General features: G+C 38.9%; 1 protein-coding gene and 3 pseudogenes across 4 annotated transcripts; 1 reads left to right on the plus strand and 3 right to left on the minus strand.

The window, feature by feature from the left end:
* Positions 1–645: 645 nt before the first annotated feature.
* Positions 646–8,093, minus strand: LOC148766126 (RAF-like serine/threonine-protein kinase 24; annotated as a pseudogene). Its single transcript, XR_016029387.1, has 7 exons — positions 7,971–8,093; positions 6,050–7,191; positions 2,011–3,861; positions 1,860–1,928; positions 1,459–1,614; positions 937–1,045; positions 646–823 (listed from the first exon to the last, which is right to left on the minus strand). The product of XR_016029387.1 is annotated as an RAF-like serine/threonine-protein kinase 24 (transcript).
* LOC148766127 (RAF-like serine/threonine-protein kinase 24) lies at positions 7,120–9,021 on the minus strand (annotated as a pseudogene). Its single transcript, XR_016029388.1, has 2 exons — positions 7,971–9,021; positions 7,120–7,191 (listed from the first exon to the last, which is right to left on the minus strand). The product of XR_016029388.1 is annotated as an RAF-like serine/threonine-protein kinase 24 (transcript).
* Positions 9,022–9,427: 406 nt separating this feature from the next.
* LOC148766128 (uncharacterized) lies at positions 9,428–11,535 on the plus strand. The gene has a single exon (XM_088812581.1). It carries the CDS (start codon positions 9,631–9,633, stop codon positions 11,182–11,184), a length of 1,554 nt encoding a protein of 517 aa, XP_088668707.1. The 5' UTR covers positions 9,428–9,630; the 3' UTR covers positions 11,185–11,535.
* Positions 11,536–12,748: 1,213 nt separating this feature from the next.
* LOC148766129 (RAF-like serine/threonine-protein kinase 24) lies at positions 12,749–18,106 on the minus strand (annotated as a pseudogene). Its single transcript, XR_016029389.1, has 4 exons — positions 17,605–18,106; positions 13,830–16,824; positions 13,598–13,747; positions 12,749–12,889 (listed from the first exon to the last, which is right to left on the minus strand). The product of XR_016029389.1 is annotated as an RAF-like serine/threonine-protein kinase 24 (transcript).
* Between the last annotated feature and the right edge of the window lie 1,129 nt (positions 18,107–19,235).

Here is a 19,235-nt window from a genome sequence, read left to right on the forward strand (position 1 = left end):
GAAATTGAACTCAACTTAACACCCTGGCAATGAATAATCTGAATCGCATCAAATAATTGATTTTGACACCATCAAATAAAATTATACCAGGATTCATGTAGATTGTTAGCAAAAGTGGCAAGAGAGAGAAACACACTATAGAAACATGAAATACACCGTCTAAATGCCCTAAAAATCAAATATGAATTAAATACGAAACTGGAACTTTGGCCTTCTGTATTTTTCTTTAATGTGGACAATTAATATGAATTAAATACGAAACTGAAACCTTGGCCTTCTGTATTTTTCTTTAAGGTGGTGGACAATTAAGACCTTTGAATTTCTTTTTTTTATTCTATTTTTTTTCTTTTTCCTAGTTATATGTAAAGTCCAAATCTGTTAGTTTCCGATTTACATGGAACAATCTCTTTTCTGATTTGTGTAAGCTATAATTCAGTAGTTACTTCAAATTAAAATTACTCAAATGACCTTATTTAATTGATGGATGTATGAATATTTTTGTGTCATCAAAAAATGGAAGAAACCACCATGTGATTCCTCCTTTTATAAGTAGTATAGATAGATATACAAGTAAAGATATCAATACTTCAAAAAAGCACAACTATAATCTCTTTCATATTTTGTTTTCGGATTAATTAATGGGATCTATAAATTAAGTGAGATCAAATGAGTCACCTTGCATATGGGTCGGGAGGGATCCTTCAAGTTAACAAGCAGGTTGTCACATTTTAAATCGAAGTGCACAATATTCCTCGAATGCAAATATTCCATTCCGAAAGTTGCATCCATAGCAATGATGAGCCACTTGCGACGATCAAGATGCCTGAACAAATTGCAAATGTTAAAAGGGGTGGCTATACGAGAGACGGAGGCATGAATTCTAAATATAGTACCAACTTGTATCTGTCCTTGGAAATTAAAACATGTCTGAGGGACCCATTGACCATGTACTCTGTGATAGTAGCAAGTGTCCCTCCTGGCCCATCTTGCACTACACCGTAAAAAGCCACCACATTTGGATGGTGAAGCTTTGACAGAATTTCAGCTTCATGCCAGAAATCAGCCGAATACAGAATATCATAAGGTTTCTGTCACAAATCAAGCCATTAAGAACATGGTCGACGAATTATAACTAAAAAAAGTTTGCATCTACATTAACGAAATCAGTTGACGACAGAATATCATAAAGGTTTCTATCACAAGTCAAGTCATGAAGAAGATGGTGATGGATGCATAAACTGAAACTTGCATCTAAACTTCAGAATCCTAACATCATGTAGCCGTTTGGTCGATCTTTTTGTTGGTTAAAAAGGGTTGGTAAATAATAATCACCTATATTTAACTATTTTGGCAAAAATTCTTGCAGGATTGCATTTTCTTCGTACCCAAATATGATTCATCTGGAAAATTTTGAAAAAAAAAAAATATCAATTAGTGCATTTGATTTGAATAAGTTACCAGTCTCTCCTGCTTGCTCAGATGAGCGGCCTACGAAACAGCTCTTCTTTATTCTCTTGACAGCAACATCACTTCCTCTCCATTTACCATGATAAAAAGTCCCATATGTTCCAGAACCCAATTCCCTCAACTTTCGAGATCTCTGTTCTTTATAATCTGTAAAAAACAAAGAAGCAGTTACTACCACCCAGTGGATCAAAGAGTCTAATATGATCAGCCGATAAGACTTTCTGCAGACTATTTCATGTTATCCATGCATAGTCATAGTTGGGGAATAACATCAGCTACAGTGAATGAAGTTAAAATGTCTCATCACATACAAAGATGGTATTAAGGAACTGATCAATACACATGGAAATTCTGGACCACATGACAATGTATTGTGTTATAGAGATGCGTACCTGAAGGGTACTGGGATCAAATAAATCAACAAGAGGGAAGCATGTCTGCTGAGTTGCTTTCTTTCCATCCTTGAAGTGTAAAGAAAATATCATTATCTGATGCAATCAAAGTATATCAAATCACTCATAATAAGTGATAATCAAATAATACCTCATAATCAGATCCAACTGTCCTTGAGGTCATTGGACGATCTAATTGCAGACTTTGGGCACCAGTAGTCTGAGAAATATCATAATCCGAAGGGAAGTTCATGATGTCAGGTCCAGGGCCAGACGATTGCCTTGGATTTTTAGCACCAAAACTACTAGTAGAATCCACAACATCGGCTGAAGTTGCACCAGTCTCAAAAGGTAGATAACCATAATCCATGGATGCACCTTCTCTAAATTTTGCTTGTGAAGATGAGAAAGCAAGATGATCCTGATCCATTAGGGAAACATATTTTCTGTGATCATCTTTCGCCAAATTCTGAAAGAATGACCAATGTTTAGGTTCACGATTAGTCATGTTCACACTCAAGCCTGCGTCGCCATGCAATTGCGTAAAACCAGCAGAGCTCTCTTCTGTGATGGCCTTAGAAAAAATATCAGATAAAAGATCATGAGGATAACGGTCATTGATGTCAATGAGTATATCCCCATGTTCTGGAGTGCCAGCGGCTAAATGGTGCTTACTTTCGGAAGCAGCTGAAGAAGGAATGTATTCCTTACTCATAACATGTAGTTCATATTCCATGGTTTTTTCATGCAATTCTTTCTGACGAGTCTCTGTTGATGCATGAGCAGATTCATATTGGGAAAATTCAGAAGTTCCTTGCTTTGTCAAAGGAAAATTTGACCCAACATTAAGCTCAGCCTTGAGATTTGACTGATTTTTTTCTGGAAGTCATTGCACTGAAGTCACTTTCATCATCAGCAAAGTTCTGAGGTTCTTTTACGTTCCCTTCAGTAGACCCACGATCCAAATCGTCCGTCACATTCCAACCAGTCAACTTATCCGCTGTTTCCGCAATCTTTTGTGATACATCTGATTTAGAATGAGCCATTAGGAGCTGTGGACCAATAGAATCATCTGATTTGAACAAACGATTAAGCCCTGACTGTTCCCTGAGTATTCTTTCTGATTGGAACATTCGGTGAGGAAGAATATCTGGTTCGTAGCTGATGTCTTGAGCATATACCAGGGAGTCTCCATGAACAGACGCACCAGATGTATGAGAATGACTGTCGATATCAAACTTATTCATCATCTGATCCTGAACAACAATTGGAGGCACGCAATCCCTTGCATCTTCATGATTTTTTTCAGTAATTTTTGGTATGACCAAAGTTCCCTTGTGCGTTGCAGAACTAGTAACAGTAAATGCTTCCTCTGATGGTACAACCATAGTTAATGATGAAGTATCATAAGTCTGTAAAGAGTGTGTCTTGCCATCATCAAGAGACTGCACTATAGTAGGGTCGCTGATTTCCTTGATTGAGTTTTCCATGTTCGTCTGTGTGTCCGTCCGAGGAACATCTGTCCCTGTAGAATGATCTTTATCAGATTCAACCTGGTCAAGTTTTGTCTCCAACCCTGATACTTTTGCTACCTCAGCGTTCAAGCTCCCATAAGGCTGCCCAAGGATAGGATCTGGGACCATTTTTTCTGCAATTTGTGCATTGTTTGATTGAAGAGAACCATAACCATATTGAATCCTATCAGATGGTGAAACTATGGTTTTTTGATATGCATTACGGAGGGTGTCCATTTGGTGGAAAGCTTGTGATGAATGCCATCCATGTTGTTGGTGATTGATAGCTTGGACCTGGTAACCAAGTGAACTGGCCTCAAAAGCATGCGATGGACTAGGCTGCGCCGTCTGAGAAGATTGATTTGGTGAAGGTGAGACTACTCTGGTATTTAAAGTACCACCTATAGCAACCGGGACGGGAATACGACCCGTCTCACTTTCAACTCTTAGGTTGAGTAACTCATCCAAATTGTTCCCAAAATGGATTCACCAACATCAAGTAAATTGCATTCTTCCATCATATTTTGTAAGTCCTCATCAGAGGATACGGTAACCAATGCATCAAGATCCTCACCAGGAAGCTGATATTTAATAGAATGAGGTTCACTATACATCGTCATTGTCTTCTGCTTAAGCTCCTCCCATGAAATATACAGGCTAATACGGAGAATACGTGTCTCACCTCCAGCATATCTAAGCTTCTGATCACTTGGACAAGGCAAGACCTTGCCGTCAAAAGTGCAGAGTAACTTCAACATTTTCAACGAGCCACCAAAAGAACCAATAGAATAATGACTTTGAAACCTGTGAATACTTGAAATTTTTGATGAAGTTCTAGTCGCTGATGGAATGGACGGCTTTTCATCTCTTAGAGAAAAATTACTCACAGGATCTTGGACTATACCCTTTTCAACGGACGGAAAGGAGTAAGCATCAGGATATCTTTCAGAACCAGTATGAGATGCTCCAAGCACACCATGTAGATTCACAGATGTAGTGTCACTTTTAGCCTCAACAGGAGAATTTGGAATATACTGATGCCTGGGATTCACCCTTTCCTACATGAATTCAAGAGCAAATCCCTCGTCAGTCTGAATGGAGTAGTTCAGAACTGGTCTTGCGCCAACCGTCATATTAAGATCACATGGTCTTTAATTTATATTCATAGAATTGGAGGGATCCTGAATAAATCTCTGATTTACAGAGCACATGCCTTGATTAGTGTTATCCACAGAGTTGTAACTAATTTGCTCAGAGTTGTTTTGCTGCCCCATTACGAACTTTCCCATTTTTTGTTCCATGTCCGTTCTCTTTTTGGGCAGATCCGTGACCAAGAAACACCGATGAAAAACAAACCTCACCACAATCTGTCAACTAAACCGACGGAGGCAATTTTAGTTCTCAATCAGGCTCCAAATTAAGAAATAAGCTTTTACTCATTTCATCATCGAGCTTTTTCAAGCTAGAAGAGACCTGCAAAAACGCATATCGTGTTCAGGAAACCATAAATTATAAATAGATTTTTAGCTCCGATAACAGAAATAACATGGGGAGAGAATTTCCTAGATTACAAAATTACAACAAAATAAAGAGAGGAGACCAGACGATATTTCAAGCATGCCCCAACTTCCCTTTTCTCAAGAATCACAATGAAACAACTAAATCACGGCATAAGCCCTGAATCTGCACCTACAAGGTGTAAGTATACTCGCCATTTTTTACCGACTAAGGAGGAGTTTGGAGAACAATTTGTAACTTGACTTCGACAGGTTAGATTCCTTAAACTTGATTTTCTATTGATAGGCATTTTTTAAGATGGTTTGCACAATAATTCAACTTTGCGATCATGTTTATCAAACATTAAACAACAGAAAACAGTTTTGGGCGTAATTAAGGCCTGAGCTGGAACTTAAGAATCATACTCTTTAAGCACAATTGACAATTGGGAGAATTCAATTATCCAGATCACGCAACACAAATTTTGCAGTATAAAACTACCCAGTCTTAAACATCCGAACAAACACAGACATCTATACCTAAAAAACAAGTAAGCTCCATTTTCACAACAAAAAATATTGAAATCTTCATTTTAAGTGCACAGTAGGAAGTAATTGCGGAAAAAGAGATCATAATCCATTCAACCACCATAAATTTCCTAAGCAAAGAGTCGATACAAATGTTGATCTGACTAACCCGAAAAGCAATCGGAATTTTACAGATTGATCTGAAGTTTTCAGATAAAAGAAATATACCTTCGATAGTGTGAACTGGTGATCTTCCCGTGAACTCTGTGTTGTAAAGCCAAAGTCTGATAGATCGTACCAGAAAGTCTCTCTCTTTCTCGCTCTAGTCTTCTCTCTCTCTCTTTGTATATATAGTGGAACTATGGTTTTCTGATATGCATTACGGAGGGTGTCCATTTGGTGGAAAGCCTGTGATGAATGCCATCCATGTTGTTGGTGATTGATAGTTTGGACCTGGTAACCAAGTGAACTGGCCTCAAAGCATGCGATGGACTAGGCAGCGCCGTCTGAGAAGATTGATTTGGTGAAGGTGAGACTACTCTGGCATTTAAAGTACCACCTATAGCAACCGGGACGGGAATACGACCCGTCTCACTTTCAAGTCTTAGGCTGAGTAACTCATCCAAATTGTTCCCAAAATGGATTTTCACAACTACCGAGTTTCTTCTTGAACCAAAATCCATACTGTTTACTGCAACAACGTATTCAACTTCAGAATCACGTTCTACGTTCTCCAGACCAAGTTGGGAATCTTCCAAGTCGTTGTTTGGAATGAGAAACAGCCTGAGCTTCTAGGATTCACCAACATCAAGTAAATTGCATTTCTCTATCATATTTTGTAAGTCCTCATCAGAGGAGACGATAACCAATGCATCAAGATCCTCACTAGGAAGCTGATATTTAATATAATGAGGTTCACTATACATCGTCATTGCCTTCTGCGTAAGCCCCTCCCATGAAATATCCTGGCTAATGTGGGGAATACGTGTCTCACCTCCAGCATATCTAAGCTTCTGATCACTTGGACGAGGCAAGACCTTGCCGTCAAAAGTGCAGAGTAACTTCAACATTTTCAACGAGCCACCAAAAGAACCCATAGAATAATGACTCTGAAACATGCGAATACTTGAAATTTTTGATGAAGTTCTAGTCGCTGATGGAAGGGACTTGTCTATAGGCTTTTCATCTCTTAGAGAAAAATTACTCATAGGATCTTGGACTTTACCCTTTTCAACGGACGGAAACGAGTAAGCATCAGGATATCTTTCATAACCAGTATGAGATGCTACAAGCACAACGTGTAGATTCATAGATGTAGTGTCACTTTTAGCCTCAACAGGAGAATTTGGAATATACTGCTGCCTGGGATTCACCCTTTCCCACATGAATTCAAGAGCAAATTCCTCGCCAGTCTGAATGGAGTAGTTCAGAACTGGTCTTGCGCCAACTGTCATATTAAGATAACATGGTCTTTAATTTATACTCATAGAATTTGAGGGATCCTGAATAAATCTCTGATTTCCAGAGCCCATGCCTTGATTAATGTTATCCACGGAGTTGTAACTAATTTGCTCAGAGTTGTTTTGCTGCCCCATTACGAACTTTCCCATTTTTTGTTCCATGTCCGTTCTCTTTTTGGGCAGATCCGTGACCAAGAAACACCGATGAAAAACAAACCTCACCACAATCTGTCAACTAAACCGACGGAGGAAATTTTAGTTCTCAATCAGGCTCCAAATTAAGAAATAAGCTTTTACTCATTTCATCATCGAGCTTTATCAAGCTAGAAGAGACCTGCAAAAACGCATACCGTGTTCAGGAAACCATGAATTATAAATAGATTTTTAGCTCCGATAACAGAAATAACAAGGGGAGAGAATTTCCTAGATTACAAAATTATAACAAAATAAAGAGAGGAGACCAGACGATATTTCAAGCATGCCCCAACTTCCCTTTTCTCATGAATCACAATGAAACAACTAAATCACGGCATAAGCCCTGAATCTGCACCTACAAGGTGTAAGTATACTCGCCATTTTTTACCGACTACGGAGGAGTTTGGAGAACAATTGGTAACTTGACTTCGACAGGGTAGATTCCTTAAACTTGATTTTCTATTGATAGGTATTTTTTAAGATGGGTTGCACAATAATTCAACTTTGCGATCATGTTTATCAAACATTAAACAACATAAAACAGTTTTGGGCGTAATTAAGGCCTGAGCTGGAACTTAAGAATCATACTCTTTAAGCACAATTGACAATTGGCAGAATTCAATTATCCAGATCACGCCACACAAATTTTGCAGTATAAAACTACCCAGTCTTAAACATCCGAACAAACACAGGCATCTATACCTAAAAAACTAGTAAGCTCCATTTTCACAACAAAAATTATTGAAATCTTCATTTTAAGTGCACAGTAGGAAGTAATTGCGGAAAAAGAGATCATAATCCATTCAACCACCATAAATTTCCTAAGCAAAGAGTCGATACAGATGTTGATCCGACTAACCGGAAAAGCAATTGGAATTGTACAGATTGATCTGAAGTTTTCAGATAAAAGAAATATACCTTCGATAGTGTGAACTGGTGATCTTCCCGTGAACTCTGTGTTGTAAAGCCAAAGTCTGATAGATCGTACCAGAAAGTCTCTCTCATTCTCGCTCTAGTCTTCTCTCTCTCTCTCTGTATATATAGTGGAACTATGGTTTTCTGATATGCATTACGGAGGGTGTCCATTTGGTGGAAAGCCTGTGATGAATGACATCCATGCTGTTGGTGATTGATAGTTTGGACCTGGTAACCAAGTGAACTGGCCTCAAAAGCATGCGATGGACTAGGCAGCGCCGTCTGAGAAGATTGATTTGGTGAAGGTGAGACTACTCTGGCATTTAAAGTACCACCTATAGCAACCGGGACGGGAATACGACCAGTCTCACTTTCAAGTCTTAGGCTGAGTAACTCATCCAAATTGTTCCCAAAATGGATTTTCACAACTACCGAGTTTCTTCTTGAACCAAAATCCATACTGTTTACAGCAACAACGTATTCAACTTCAAAATCACGTTCTACGTTCTCCATACCAAGTTGGGAATCTTCCAAGTCGTTGTTTGGAATGAGAAAGAGCCTGAGCTTCTAGGATTCACCAACATCAAGTAAATTGCATTTCTCTATCATATTTTGTAAGTCCTCATCAGAGGATACGGTAACCAATGCATCAAGATCCTCACTAGGAAGCCGATATTTAATATAATGAGGTTCACTATACATCGTCATTGCCTTCTGCGTAAGCCCCACCCATGAAATATCCTGGCTATTGCGGAGAATACGTGTCTCACCTCCAGCATATCTAAGCTTCTGATCATTTGGACGAGGCAAGACCTTGCCGTCAAAAGTGCAGAGTAACTTCAACATTTTCAACGAGCCACCAAAAGAACCCATAGAATAATGACTCTAAAACCTGCGAATACTTGAAATTTTTGATGAAGTTCTAGTCGCTGATGGAAGGGACTTGTCTATAGGCTTTTCATCTCTTAGAGAAAAATTACTCACAGGATCTTGGACTTTACCCTTTTCAACGGACGGAAACGAGTAAGCATCAGGATATCTTTCAGAACCAGTATGAGATTCTCCAACCACACCGTGTAGATTCACAGATGTAGTGTCACTTTTAGCATCAACAGGAGAATTTCGAATGTACTGCTGTCGGGGATTCACCCTTTCCCACATGAATTCAAGAGCAAATTCCTCGTCAGTCTGAATGGAGTAGTTCAGAACTGGTCTTGCGCCAACTGTCATATTAAGAACACATAGTCTTTAATTTATACTCATAGAATTGGAGAGATCCTGAATAAATCTCTGATTTACAGAGCCCATGCCTTGATTAATGTTATCCACAGAGCTGTAACTAATTTGCTCAGAGTTGTTTTGCTGCCCATGCCTTGACCCGTTTTGTCTGTTGGGCCGATTTATGCTTTTAGTTTCTAGCCCAGTAGATGATGAAATCTGGACCACACATTTGAATTCATCTTTAATTTCACGATGAACCACGACATCAATTTTCCATCCAAAATCCCTCTTTTCATCTGCGAAGAATTAGGGTTCTACGAATCACGAAAATACCTCTTTTGTTCTGCGAATTAGGTTCTATGAAGTAAGAACCACAACATATATTTTCATATAAAAACCCTATTTTCTTCTACGAATTAGGGTTTTGTACAACGTTTCTCGAATGGACATCGACGAAGACAGTGCGAACTGGATTCTGGAGTTCTATCTCAGACAACCGCTGGAGGAGCGGACGTTGACTTCTTTGATTGGCGCTCTGCCTCTGTCGAACACAAACATGAGGCTGAAAAAGCTGATTTTGCTGAAAACATTGGAATATCAAGCGGCGTGTTTTTCAATTTCTGAAAGCACACTTGTACTGTTGGAGCAACTGGAAGAGATAGAGTTCAGACAAGGTAACGTGAAAGTCTCGGATGAGATGAAACACGCCTATTGTGCTGTGGCGGTGGAGTGCACGATAAAGGGGACAAATAGTAACATATTCAGATTTTACGATAATGCAAGGAGGCTTTGGAGGAAGAGGATAGGGAGTATGCAGAAGATGCTAGGGAATGGGGCTTTGTGTTCGGAAGAGCTTTCGCTGTGGAAAGAATATATTGAGGCTGCCGTATGGGATGAAAGTCTTTTTGAGAGCGTTGTGAAGAAGGGCGAGGGTCTTAACGCTCTTGGTGCAGTTAGCGTTTTTCTGAGGGTAGAGTGGGATAGAATGGGCCCTCCCTTTCTTGAGTTTGCGGCGGCGAAACTGCAGGATGATGAACATCTAATGGAAATTCTAGGTGTAGGGAGCAGTGATGTGGATGTGGATACTGTAAAAGAAGCACCTTCTCATCATCTTGAAGATGTAGGTAATGTCGGCTATGAAAAGAAAAATAATATAAGAATGAAGCTGAGGCCAAGGCCTCTTAGTGTGAGACGTTATAGGGGAAAAGCCAAACTTGTTGATCCTGGTCCTGATGATGTAAATGCAATGGAGCTGTCATGTGAGAGGAGAAGCAAATCGCCAATGAGCGAAGAAGTTCGTAATGTCCGGGAAGCCCTTGATCGGAGTTCATTGGATCTTCGAGCGGTTGTGAAGGATCCCCTTCCCGATGCATTGAGAATTGCTGCTGAAGCCATGGCCGGTACGAGTGCAAGAAACATGGCAGCTGGAGATAAAAACATGCATCAGGATACTCTAAAAAGGAATGCTGAAGCCATGGCTGGTACTACTGCAAGAAACATGGCTGCTGGAGAAAAAAACAAGAATCAGGATCCTGTAAAAGAGAATCATGTCGAATCGAACCGAGTTGATGTGGATGGTGATGGAGATGTTCGAGCGAGTACTGGTATTAACGCGGGTAATATGCATAGACCAAGTTTGATGGAACGGAACAAATCTGCTCGTACATATGAGTGGAGTGAATCGATTGATGAACCAGAAGAAGACCAAGCTGCAAGGTTACCTAGCCCGATGACGGAAATAATTGCTGCTCTAAACAGACCTGGAAATGAAAATGGAAAGAGGAGAAAACGCTTGTGCTGGACTCCTCTGGAAGAACATACTTTGATGGCTGCAGTAAGGGAGATTGGAGAAGGACATTGGAGGGCCATGCATACCAAGTACAGTGACGTATTTAAACATAGAACTGACGGTGATTTGAGGGACAAGTGGAGAAACATGAACAAGGATTTAAGTAAGTTGGATGGCCATCCAAACGAAGTACCCTCACATATTTAAATATAGAACTGACAGTGATATGAGGTACAAGTGGAGAAACATGAAGGGAAGTAAAAAGATACAGCGTCCAATATTAATGTGGACTTTTTGACACGGAACAAGTATCCATATGGTAAATCTAGGAATGTAATTGTTAGCCCTTATGGGGTGTTTTGGCTTGATGAAGGTCAGGGGTCCAGACTTCTCTTCCTAACATCTGTTGCTACTTCGTTTGTATATTTTGGCTGGTTTTATTGATGTATTGTGTTGGCATCGGTTGATTGTATATAGAGGGCTGTAAATCGTGGAGTAGGGCCCTTGTTAGCACATAAGTGGCATGTTATTTTGATTATATTTTTGTATGCCCCAGTATGTGCGGTGTAGTTGTGCAGCACTTTGATCTATAAAATTTTAACATTTTGGTTCGAAAAACATTTTGCAGAATTATCAATTAAAGAATAGACTTGTACAGAACTATCAATTTTAGTGAATGGGCAACAATTGTTTTGTGATAAACACATAAATAACCATGAAGAAGTTAAGAAATGAGTGCTATAATCAATTTACCTTATGTTCGAACCAGAACGAGAAATTGAACTCAACACCCTGGCAATGAATAATCTGAATCGCATCAAATAATCGATTTTGACAGCATCAAATAAAATTATACCAGGATTCATGTAGATTGTTAGCAAAAGTGGCAAGAGAGAGAAACACACTATAGAAACATGAAATACACCGTCTAAATGCCCTAAAAATCAAATATGAATTAAATACGAAACTGAAACCTTGGCCTTCTGTATTTTTCTTTAATGTGGACAATTAATATGAATTAAATACGAAACTGAAACCTTGGCCTTCTGTATTTTTCTTTAATGTGGACAATTAAGACCTTTGAATTTCTTTTTTTATTCTATTTTTTTCTTTTTCCAGGTTATATGTAAAGTCCAAATCTGTTAGTTTCCGATTTACATGGAACAATCTCTTTTCTGATTTGTGTAAGCTATAATTCAGTAGTTACTTCAAATTAAAATTACTCAAATGACCTTATTTAATCTCTTTTCTGATTTGTGTAAGCTATAATTCAGTAGTTACTTCAAATTAAAATTACTCAAATGACCTTATTTAATTGATGAATGTATTGATATTTTTGTCTCATAAAAAAATGGAAGAAACCACCATGTGATTCCTCCTTTTATAAGTAGTATAGATATAGATAGATATACAAGTAAAGATATCAATACTTCAAAAAAGCACAACTATAATCTCTTTCATATTTTGGTTTCGGATTAATTAATGGGATCTATAAATTAAGTGAGATCAAATGAGTCACCTTGAATATGGGTCGGGAGGGATCCTTCAAGTTAACAAGCAGGTTGTCACATTTTAAATCGAAGTGCACAATATTCCTCGAATGCAAATATTCCATTCCGAAAGTTGCATCCATAGCAACGATGAGCCGCTTGCGACGATCAAGATGCTTGAACAAATTGCAAATGTTAAAAGGGGTGGCTATACGAGAGACGGAGGCATGAATTCTAAATATAGTACCAACTTGTACATGTCCTTGGAAATTAAAACATGTCTAAGGGACCCATTGACCATGTACTCTGTGATAGTAGCAAGTGTCCCTCCTGGCCCATCTTAGCACTACACCGTAAAAAGCCACCACATTTGGATGGTGAAGCTTTGACAGAATTTCAGCTTCATGCCAGAAATCAGCCGACTACAGAATATCATAAGGTTTCTGTCACAAATCAAGCCATGAAGAACATGGTCGACAAATTATAACGGAAAAAAGTTTGCATCTACATTTACGAAATCAACTGACGACAGAATATCATAAAGGTTTCTATCACAAGTCAAGTCATGAAGAAGATGGTGATGGATGCATAAACTGAAACTTTCATCTAAACTTCAGAATCCTAACATCATGTAGCCTTTTGGTAATCTTTTTGTTGGTTAAAAAGGGTTGGTAAATAATAATCACCTATATTTAACTATTTTGGCAAAAATTCTTGCAGGGTTGCATTTTCTTCGTACCCAAATATGATTCATCTGGAAAATTTTGAAAAAAAAAATATCAATTAGTGCATTTGATTTGAATAAGTTACCAGTCTCTCCTGCTTGCTCAGATGAGCGGCCTACGAAACAGCTCTTCTTTATTCTCTTGATAGCAAATCACTTCCTCTCCATTTACCATGATAAAAAGTCCCATATGTTCCAGAACCCAATTCCCTCAACTTTCAAGATCTCTGTTCTTTATAATCTGTAAAAGAACAAAGAAGCAGTTACTACCACCCAGTGGATCAAAGAGTATAATATGATCAGCCGATAAGACTTTCTGCAGACTATTTCATGTTATCCATGCATAGTCATAGTTGGGGAATAACATCAGCTACAGTGAATGAAGTTAAAATGTCTCATCACATACAAAGATGGTATTATGGAACTGATCAATACACATGGCAATTCTGGACCACATGACAATGTATTGTGTTATAAAGATGCTTACCTGAAGGATACTGGGATCAAATAAATCAACAAGAGGGAAGCATGTCTGCTGAGTTGCTTTCTTTCCATCCTTGAAGTGTAAAGAAAATATCATTAGCTGATGCAATCGAAGTATATCAAATCACTCATAATAAGTTATAATCAAATAATACCTCATAATCAGATCCAACTGTCCTTGAGGTCATTGGACGATCTAATTGCAGACTTTGGGCACCAGTAGTCTGAGAAATATCATAATCCGAAGGCAAGTTCATGATGTCAGGTCCAGGGCCAGACGATTGCCTTGGACTTTTAGCACCAAAACTACTAGTAGAATCCACAACATCTGCTGAAGTTGCACCAGTCTCAAAAGGTAGATAACCATAATCCATGGATGCACATTCTCTAATTTTTGCTTGTGAAGATGAGAAAGCAAGATGATCCTGATCCATAGGGGAAACATCTTTTCTGTGATCATCTTTTGCCAAATTCTGAAAGAATGACCAATGTTTAGGTTCACGATTAGTCATGTTCACACTCAAGCCTGCGTCGCCATGCAGTTGTGTAAAACCAGCAGAGCTCTCTTCTGTGATGGCCTTAGAAAAAATATCAGATAAAAGATCATGAGGATAACGGTCATTGATGTCAATGAGTATGTCCCCATGTTCTGGAGTGCCAGCGACTAAATGGTGCTTACTTTCGGAAGCAGCTGAAGAAGGAATGTATTCCTTACTCGTAACATGTAGTTCATATTCCTTGGTTTTTTCATGCAATTCTTTCTGACGAGTCTCTGTTGATGCATGAGCTGATTCATATCGGGAAAATTCAGAAGTTCCTTGCTTTGTCAAAGGAAAATTTGACCCAACATTAAGCTCAGCCTTGAGATTTGACTGATTTTTTTCTGGAAGTCATTGCACTGAAGTCACTTTCATCATCAGCAAAGTTCTGAGGTTCTTTTACGTTCCCTTCAGTAGACGCACGATCCAAATCGTCCGTCACATTCCAACCAGTCAACTTATCCGATGTTTTCGCAATCTTTTGTGATACATCTGATTTAGAATGAGCCATTAGGAGCTGTGGACCAATAGAATCATCTGATTTGAACAAACGATTAAGCCCTGACTGTTCCCTGAGTATTCTTTCTGATTGGAACATTCGGTGAGGAAGAATATCTGGTTCGTAGCTGATGTCTTGAGCATATACCAGGGAGTCTCCATGAACAGACGCACCAGATGTATGAGAATGATTGTCGATATCAAACTTATTCATCATCTGATCCTGAACAACAATTGGAGGCACGCAATCCCTTGCATCTTCATGATTCTTTTCACTAATTTTTGGTATGACCGAAGTTTCCTTGTGCGTTGCAGAACTAGTAACAGTAAATGCTTCCTCTGATGGTGCAACCGTAGTTAATGATGAAGTATCATAAATCTGTAAAGAGTGTGTCTTGCCATCATCAAGAGACTGCACTATAGTAGGGTCGCTGATTTCCTTGATTGAGTTTTCCATGTTCGTCTGTGTGTCCGTCCGAGGAACATCTGTCCCTGTAGAATGATCTTTATCAGATTCAACCTGGTCAAGTTTTGTCTCCAACCCTGATACTTTTGCTACCTCAGCGTTCAAGCTCCCATAAGGCTGCCCAAGGATAGGATCTGGGACCATTTTTTCTGCAATTTGTGCATTGTTTGATTGAAGAGAACCATAACCATATTGAATCCTATCAGATGGTGAAACTATGGTTTTTTGATATGCATTACGGAGGGTGTCCATTTGGTGGAAAGCATGTGATGAATGCCATCCATGCTGTTGGTGATTGATAGCTTGGACCTGGTAACCAAGTGAACTGGCCTCAAAAGCATGCGATGGACTAGGCAGCGCCGTCTGAGAAGATTGATTTGGTGAAGGTGAGACTACTCTGGCATTTAAAGTACCACCTGCAGCAACCGCGACGGGAATACGACCCGTCTCACTTTCAACTCTTAGGCTGAGTAACTCATCCAAATTGTTCCCAAAATGGCTTTTCACAACTACCGAGTTTCTTCTTGAACCAAAATCCATACTGTTTACAGCAACAACGTATTGAACTTCAGAATCACCTTCTACGTTCTCCAGACCAAGCTGGGAATCTTCCAAGTCGTTGTTTGGAATGAGAAACAACCTGAGCTTCTGCGATTCACCAACATCAAGTAAATTGCATTCCTCCATCATATTTTGTAAGTCTTCATCAGAGGATACGGTAACCAATGCATCAAGATCCTCGCCAGGAAGCTGATATTTAATAGAATGAGGTTCACTATACATCGTCATTGCCTTCTGCTTAAGCTCCTCCCATGAAATATCCTGGCTAATGCGGAGAATGCGTGTCTCACCTCCAGCATATCTAAGCTTCTGATCACTTGGACGAGGCAAGACCTTGCCGCCAAAACTGCAGAGTAACTTCAACATTTTCAACGAGCCACCAAAAGAACCCATAGAAGAATGACTCTGAAACCTGTGAATACTTGAAATTTTTGATGAAGTTCTAGTCGCTGATGGAAGGGACTTGTCTATAGGCTTTTCATCTCTTAGAGAAACATTACTCACAGGATCTTGGACTTTACCCTTTTCAACGGACGGAAACGAGTAAGCATCAGGATATCTTTCAGAACCAGTATGAGATGCTCCAAGCACACCATGCAGATTCACAGATGTAGTGTCACTATTAGCCTCAACAGGAGAATTTGGAATATACTGCTGCCTGGGATTCACCCTTTCCCACATGAATTCAAGAGCAAATTCCTCGCCAGTCTGAATGGAGTAGTTCAGAACTGGTCTTGCGCCAACTGTCATATTATGATCAGATGGTCTTGAATTTATACTCATAGAATTAGAGGGATCCTGAATAAATCTCTGAGTTACAGAGCCCATGCCTTGATTACTGTTATCTACAGAGTTGTAACTAATTTGCTCAGAGTTGTTTTGCTGCCCCATTACGAACTTTCCCATTTTTTGTTCCATGTCCGTTCTCTTTTTGGGCAGATCCGTGACAAAGAAACACCGATGAAAAACCTCACCACAATCTGTCAACTAAACCAACGGAGGAAATTTTGGTTCTCAATCAGGCTCCAAATTAAGAAATAAGATTTTACTCATTTCTTCATTGAGCTTCTTCAAGCTAGAAGAGACCTGCAAAAACGCATACCGTGTTCAGAAAACCATGAATTATAAATAGACTTTTAGCTCCGATAACAGAAATAACAAGGGGAGAGAATTTCCTAGATTACAAAATTACAACAAAATAAAGAGAGGAGACCAGATGATATTTCAAGCAAGCCCCAACATCCCTTTTCTCATGAATCACAATGAAACAACTAAATCGCGGCATAAGCCCTGAATCTGCACCTACAAGGTGTATGTATACTCGCCATTTTTTACCGACTAAGGAGGAGTTCGGAGAACAATTGGTAACTTGACTTCGACAGGGTAGATTCCTTAAACTTGATTTTCTATTGATAGGTATTTTTGAAGATGGGTTGGACAATAATTCAACTTTGCGATCATGTTTATCAAACATTAAACAACAGAAAACAGTTTTGGGCGTAATTAAGGCCTGAGCTGGAACTTAAGAATCATACTCTTTAATTAAGCACAATTGACAATTGGCAGAATTCATTTATCCAGATCACGCCACACAAATTTTGCAGGATAAAACTACCCAGTTTTAAACATCCGAACAAACTACCCAGACCTAAAAAACAAGTAAGCTCCATTTTCACAACAAAAAGTAATGAAATCTTCATTTTAAGTGCACAGATAGGAAGTAATTGCGGAAAAAGAGATCATAATCCATTCAACCACCATAAATTTCGTAAGCAAAGAGTCGACACAGATGTTGATCCGACTAACCGGAAAAGCAATCGGAATTTTACAGGGTTGATCTGAAGTTTTCAGATAAAAGAAATATACCTTCGATAGTTTGAACTGGTGATCTTCCCGTGAACTCTGTGTTGTAAAGCTAAAGTCTGATAGATCGTACCAGAAAGTCTCTCTCTTTCTCGCTCTAGTCTTCTCTCTCTCTCTGTATATATAGTGGTTCCACGTACATCTGTAATTTCACGCTGGCTTTTCGCGACGTTGATATAGTTGCGCCTCTTCAGAGTTGCTTCTCTCCAATAATATCAAGTGTAGACTAAACTCGCATTTTATATTTTCAATAATTGAAAGTCGCTGTTTATACAGAGAGGAGCACTGTTGTTAACTGAATGAAAGATCACTGGACGGAAAGGGTAGTACCGTCATTTCGCAATATCCGATTTACCTCATAAGATATTTCTTTAATCTCCGTAGAAGAAATAGGAATGTCTGCCAGGTTTAAATAGTCAGGAATGTAGATATACGAACTCCACGCGCACTTTTCACTGTAAATAGCGGTAATGGGAAAAATATCATCGATTTGGGAGCTCTCTGATTGGACGGTTTACAGAGCACATGCCTTGATTAGTGTTATCCACAGAGTTGTAACTAATTTGCTTAGAGTTGTTTTGCTGCCCCATTACGAACTTTCCCATTTTCTGTTCCATGTCCGTTCTCTTTTTGGGCAGATCCGTGACCAAGAAACACCGATGAAAAACAAACCTCACCACAATATGTCAACTAAACCGACGGAGGAAATTTTAGTTCTCAATCAGGCTCCAAATTAAGAAATAAGCTTTTACTCATTTCATCATCGAACTTTTTCAAGATAGAAGAGACCTGCAAAAACGCATACCGTGTTCAGGAAACCATGAATTATAAATAGATTTTTAGCTCCGATAACAGATATAACAAGGGGAGAGAATTTCCTAGATTACAAAATTACAACAAAATAAAGAGAGGAGACCAGACGATATTTCAAGCATGCCCCAACTTCCCTTTTCTTATGAATCATAATGAAACAACTAAATCGCGGCATAAGCCCTGAATCTGCACCTACAAGATGTATGTATACTCGCCATTTTTTACCGACTACGGAGGAGTTTGGAGAATAATTGGCAACTTGACTTCGACAGGGTAGATTCCTTAAACTTGATTTTCTATTGATAGGTATTTTTTAAGATGGGTTGCACAATAATTCAACTTTGCGATCATGTTTATCAAACATTAAACAACATAAAACAGTTTTGGGCGTAATTAAGGCATGAGTAGGAACTTAAGAATCATGCTCTTTAAGCACAATTGACAATTGGCAGAATTCATTTATCCAGATCACGCCACACAAATTTTGTAGGATAAAAATACCCAGTCTTAAACATCCGAACAAACACAGGCATCTATACCTAAAAAACAAGTAAGCTCCATTTTCACAACAAAAAGTATTGAAATCTTCATTTTAAGTGCACAGTTATGAAGTAATTGTGGAAAAAGAGATCACAATCCATTCAACCACTATAAATTTACTAAGCAAAGAGTCGACACAGATGTTGATCCGACTAACCGGAATTTTACAGGTTGATCTGAAGTTTTTAGATAAAAGAAATATACCTTCGATAGTGTGAACTGGTGATCATCCCGTGAACTCTATGTTGTAAAGCTAAAGACTGATAGATCGTACCAGAAAG

Source organism: Erythranthe guttata, chromosome 13 (genome assembly GCF_056151865.1).
Source record: "Erythranthe guttata isolate IM_541 chromosome 13, IM_541, whole genome shotgun sequence".
NCBI classification, from domain to species: Eukaryota; Viridiplantae; Streptophyta; class Magnoliopsida; order Lamiales; family Phrymaceae; genus Erythranthe; species Erythranthe guttata.

What these genes read in the sequence shown, in the direction of transcription:
- LOC148766128 (XM_088812581.1), top strand. Translation starts at nt 9,631, where the DNA reads ATGGACATCGACGAAGACAGTGCGAACTGGATTCTGGAGTTCTATCTC.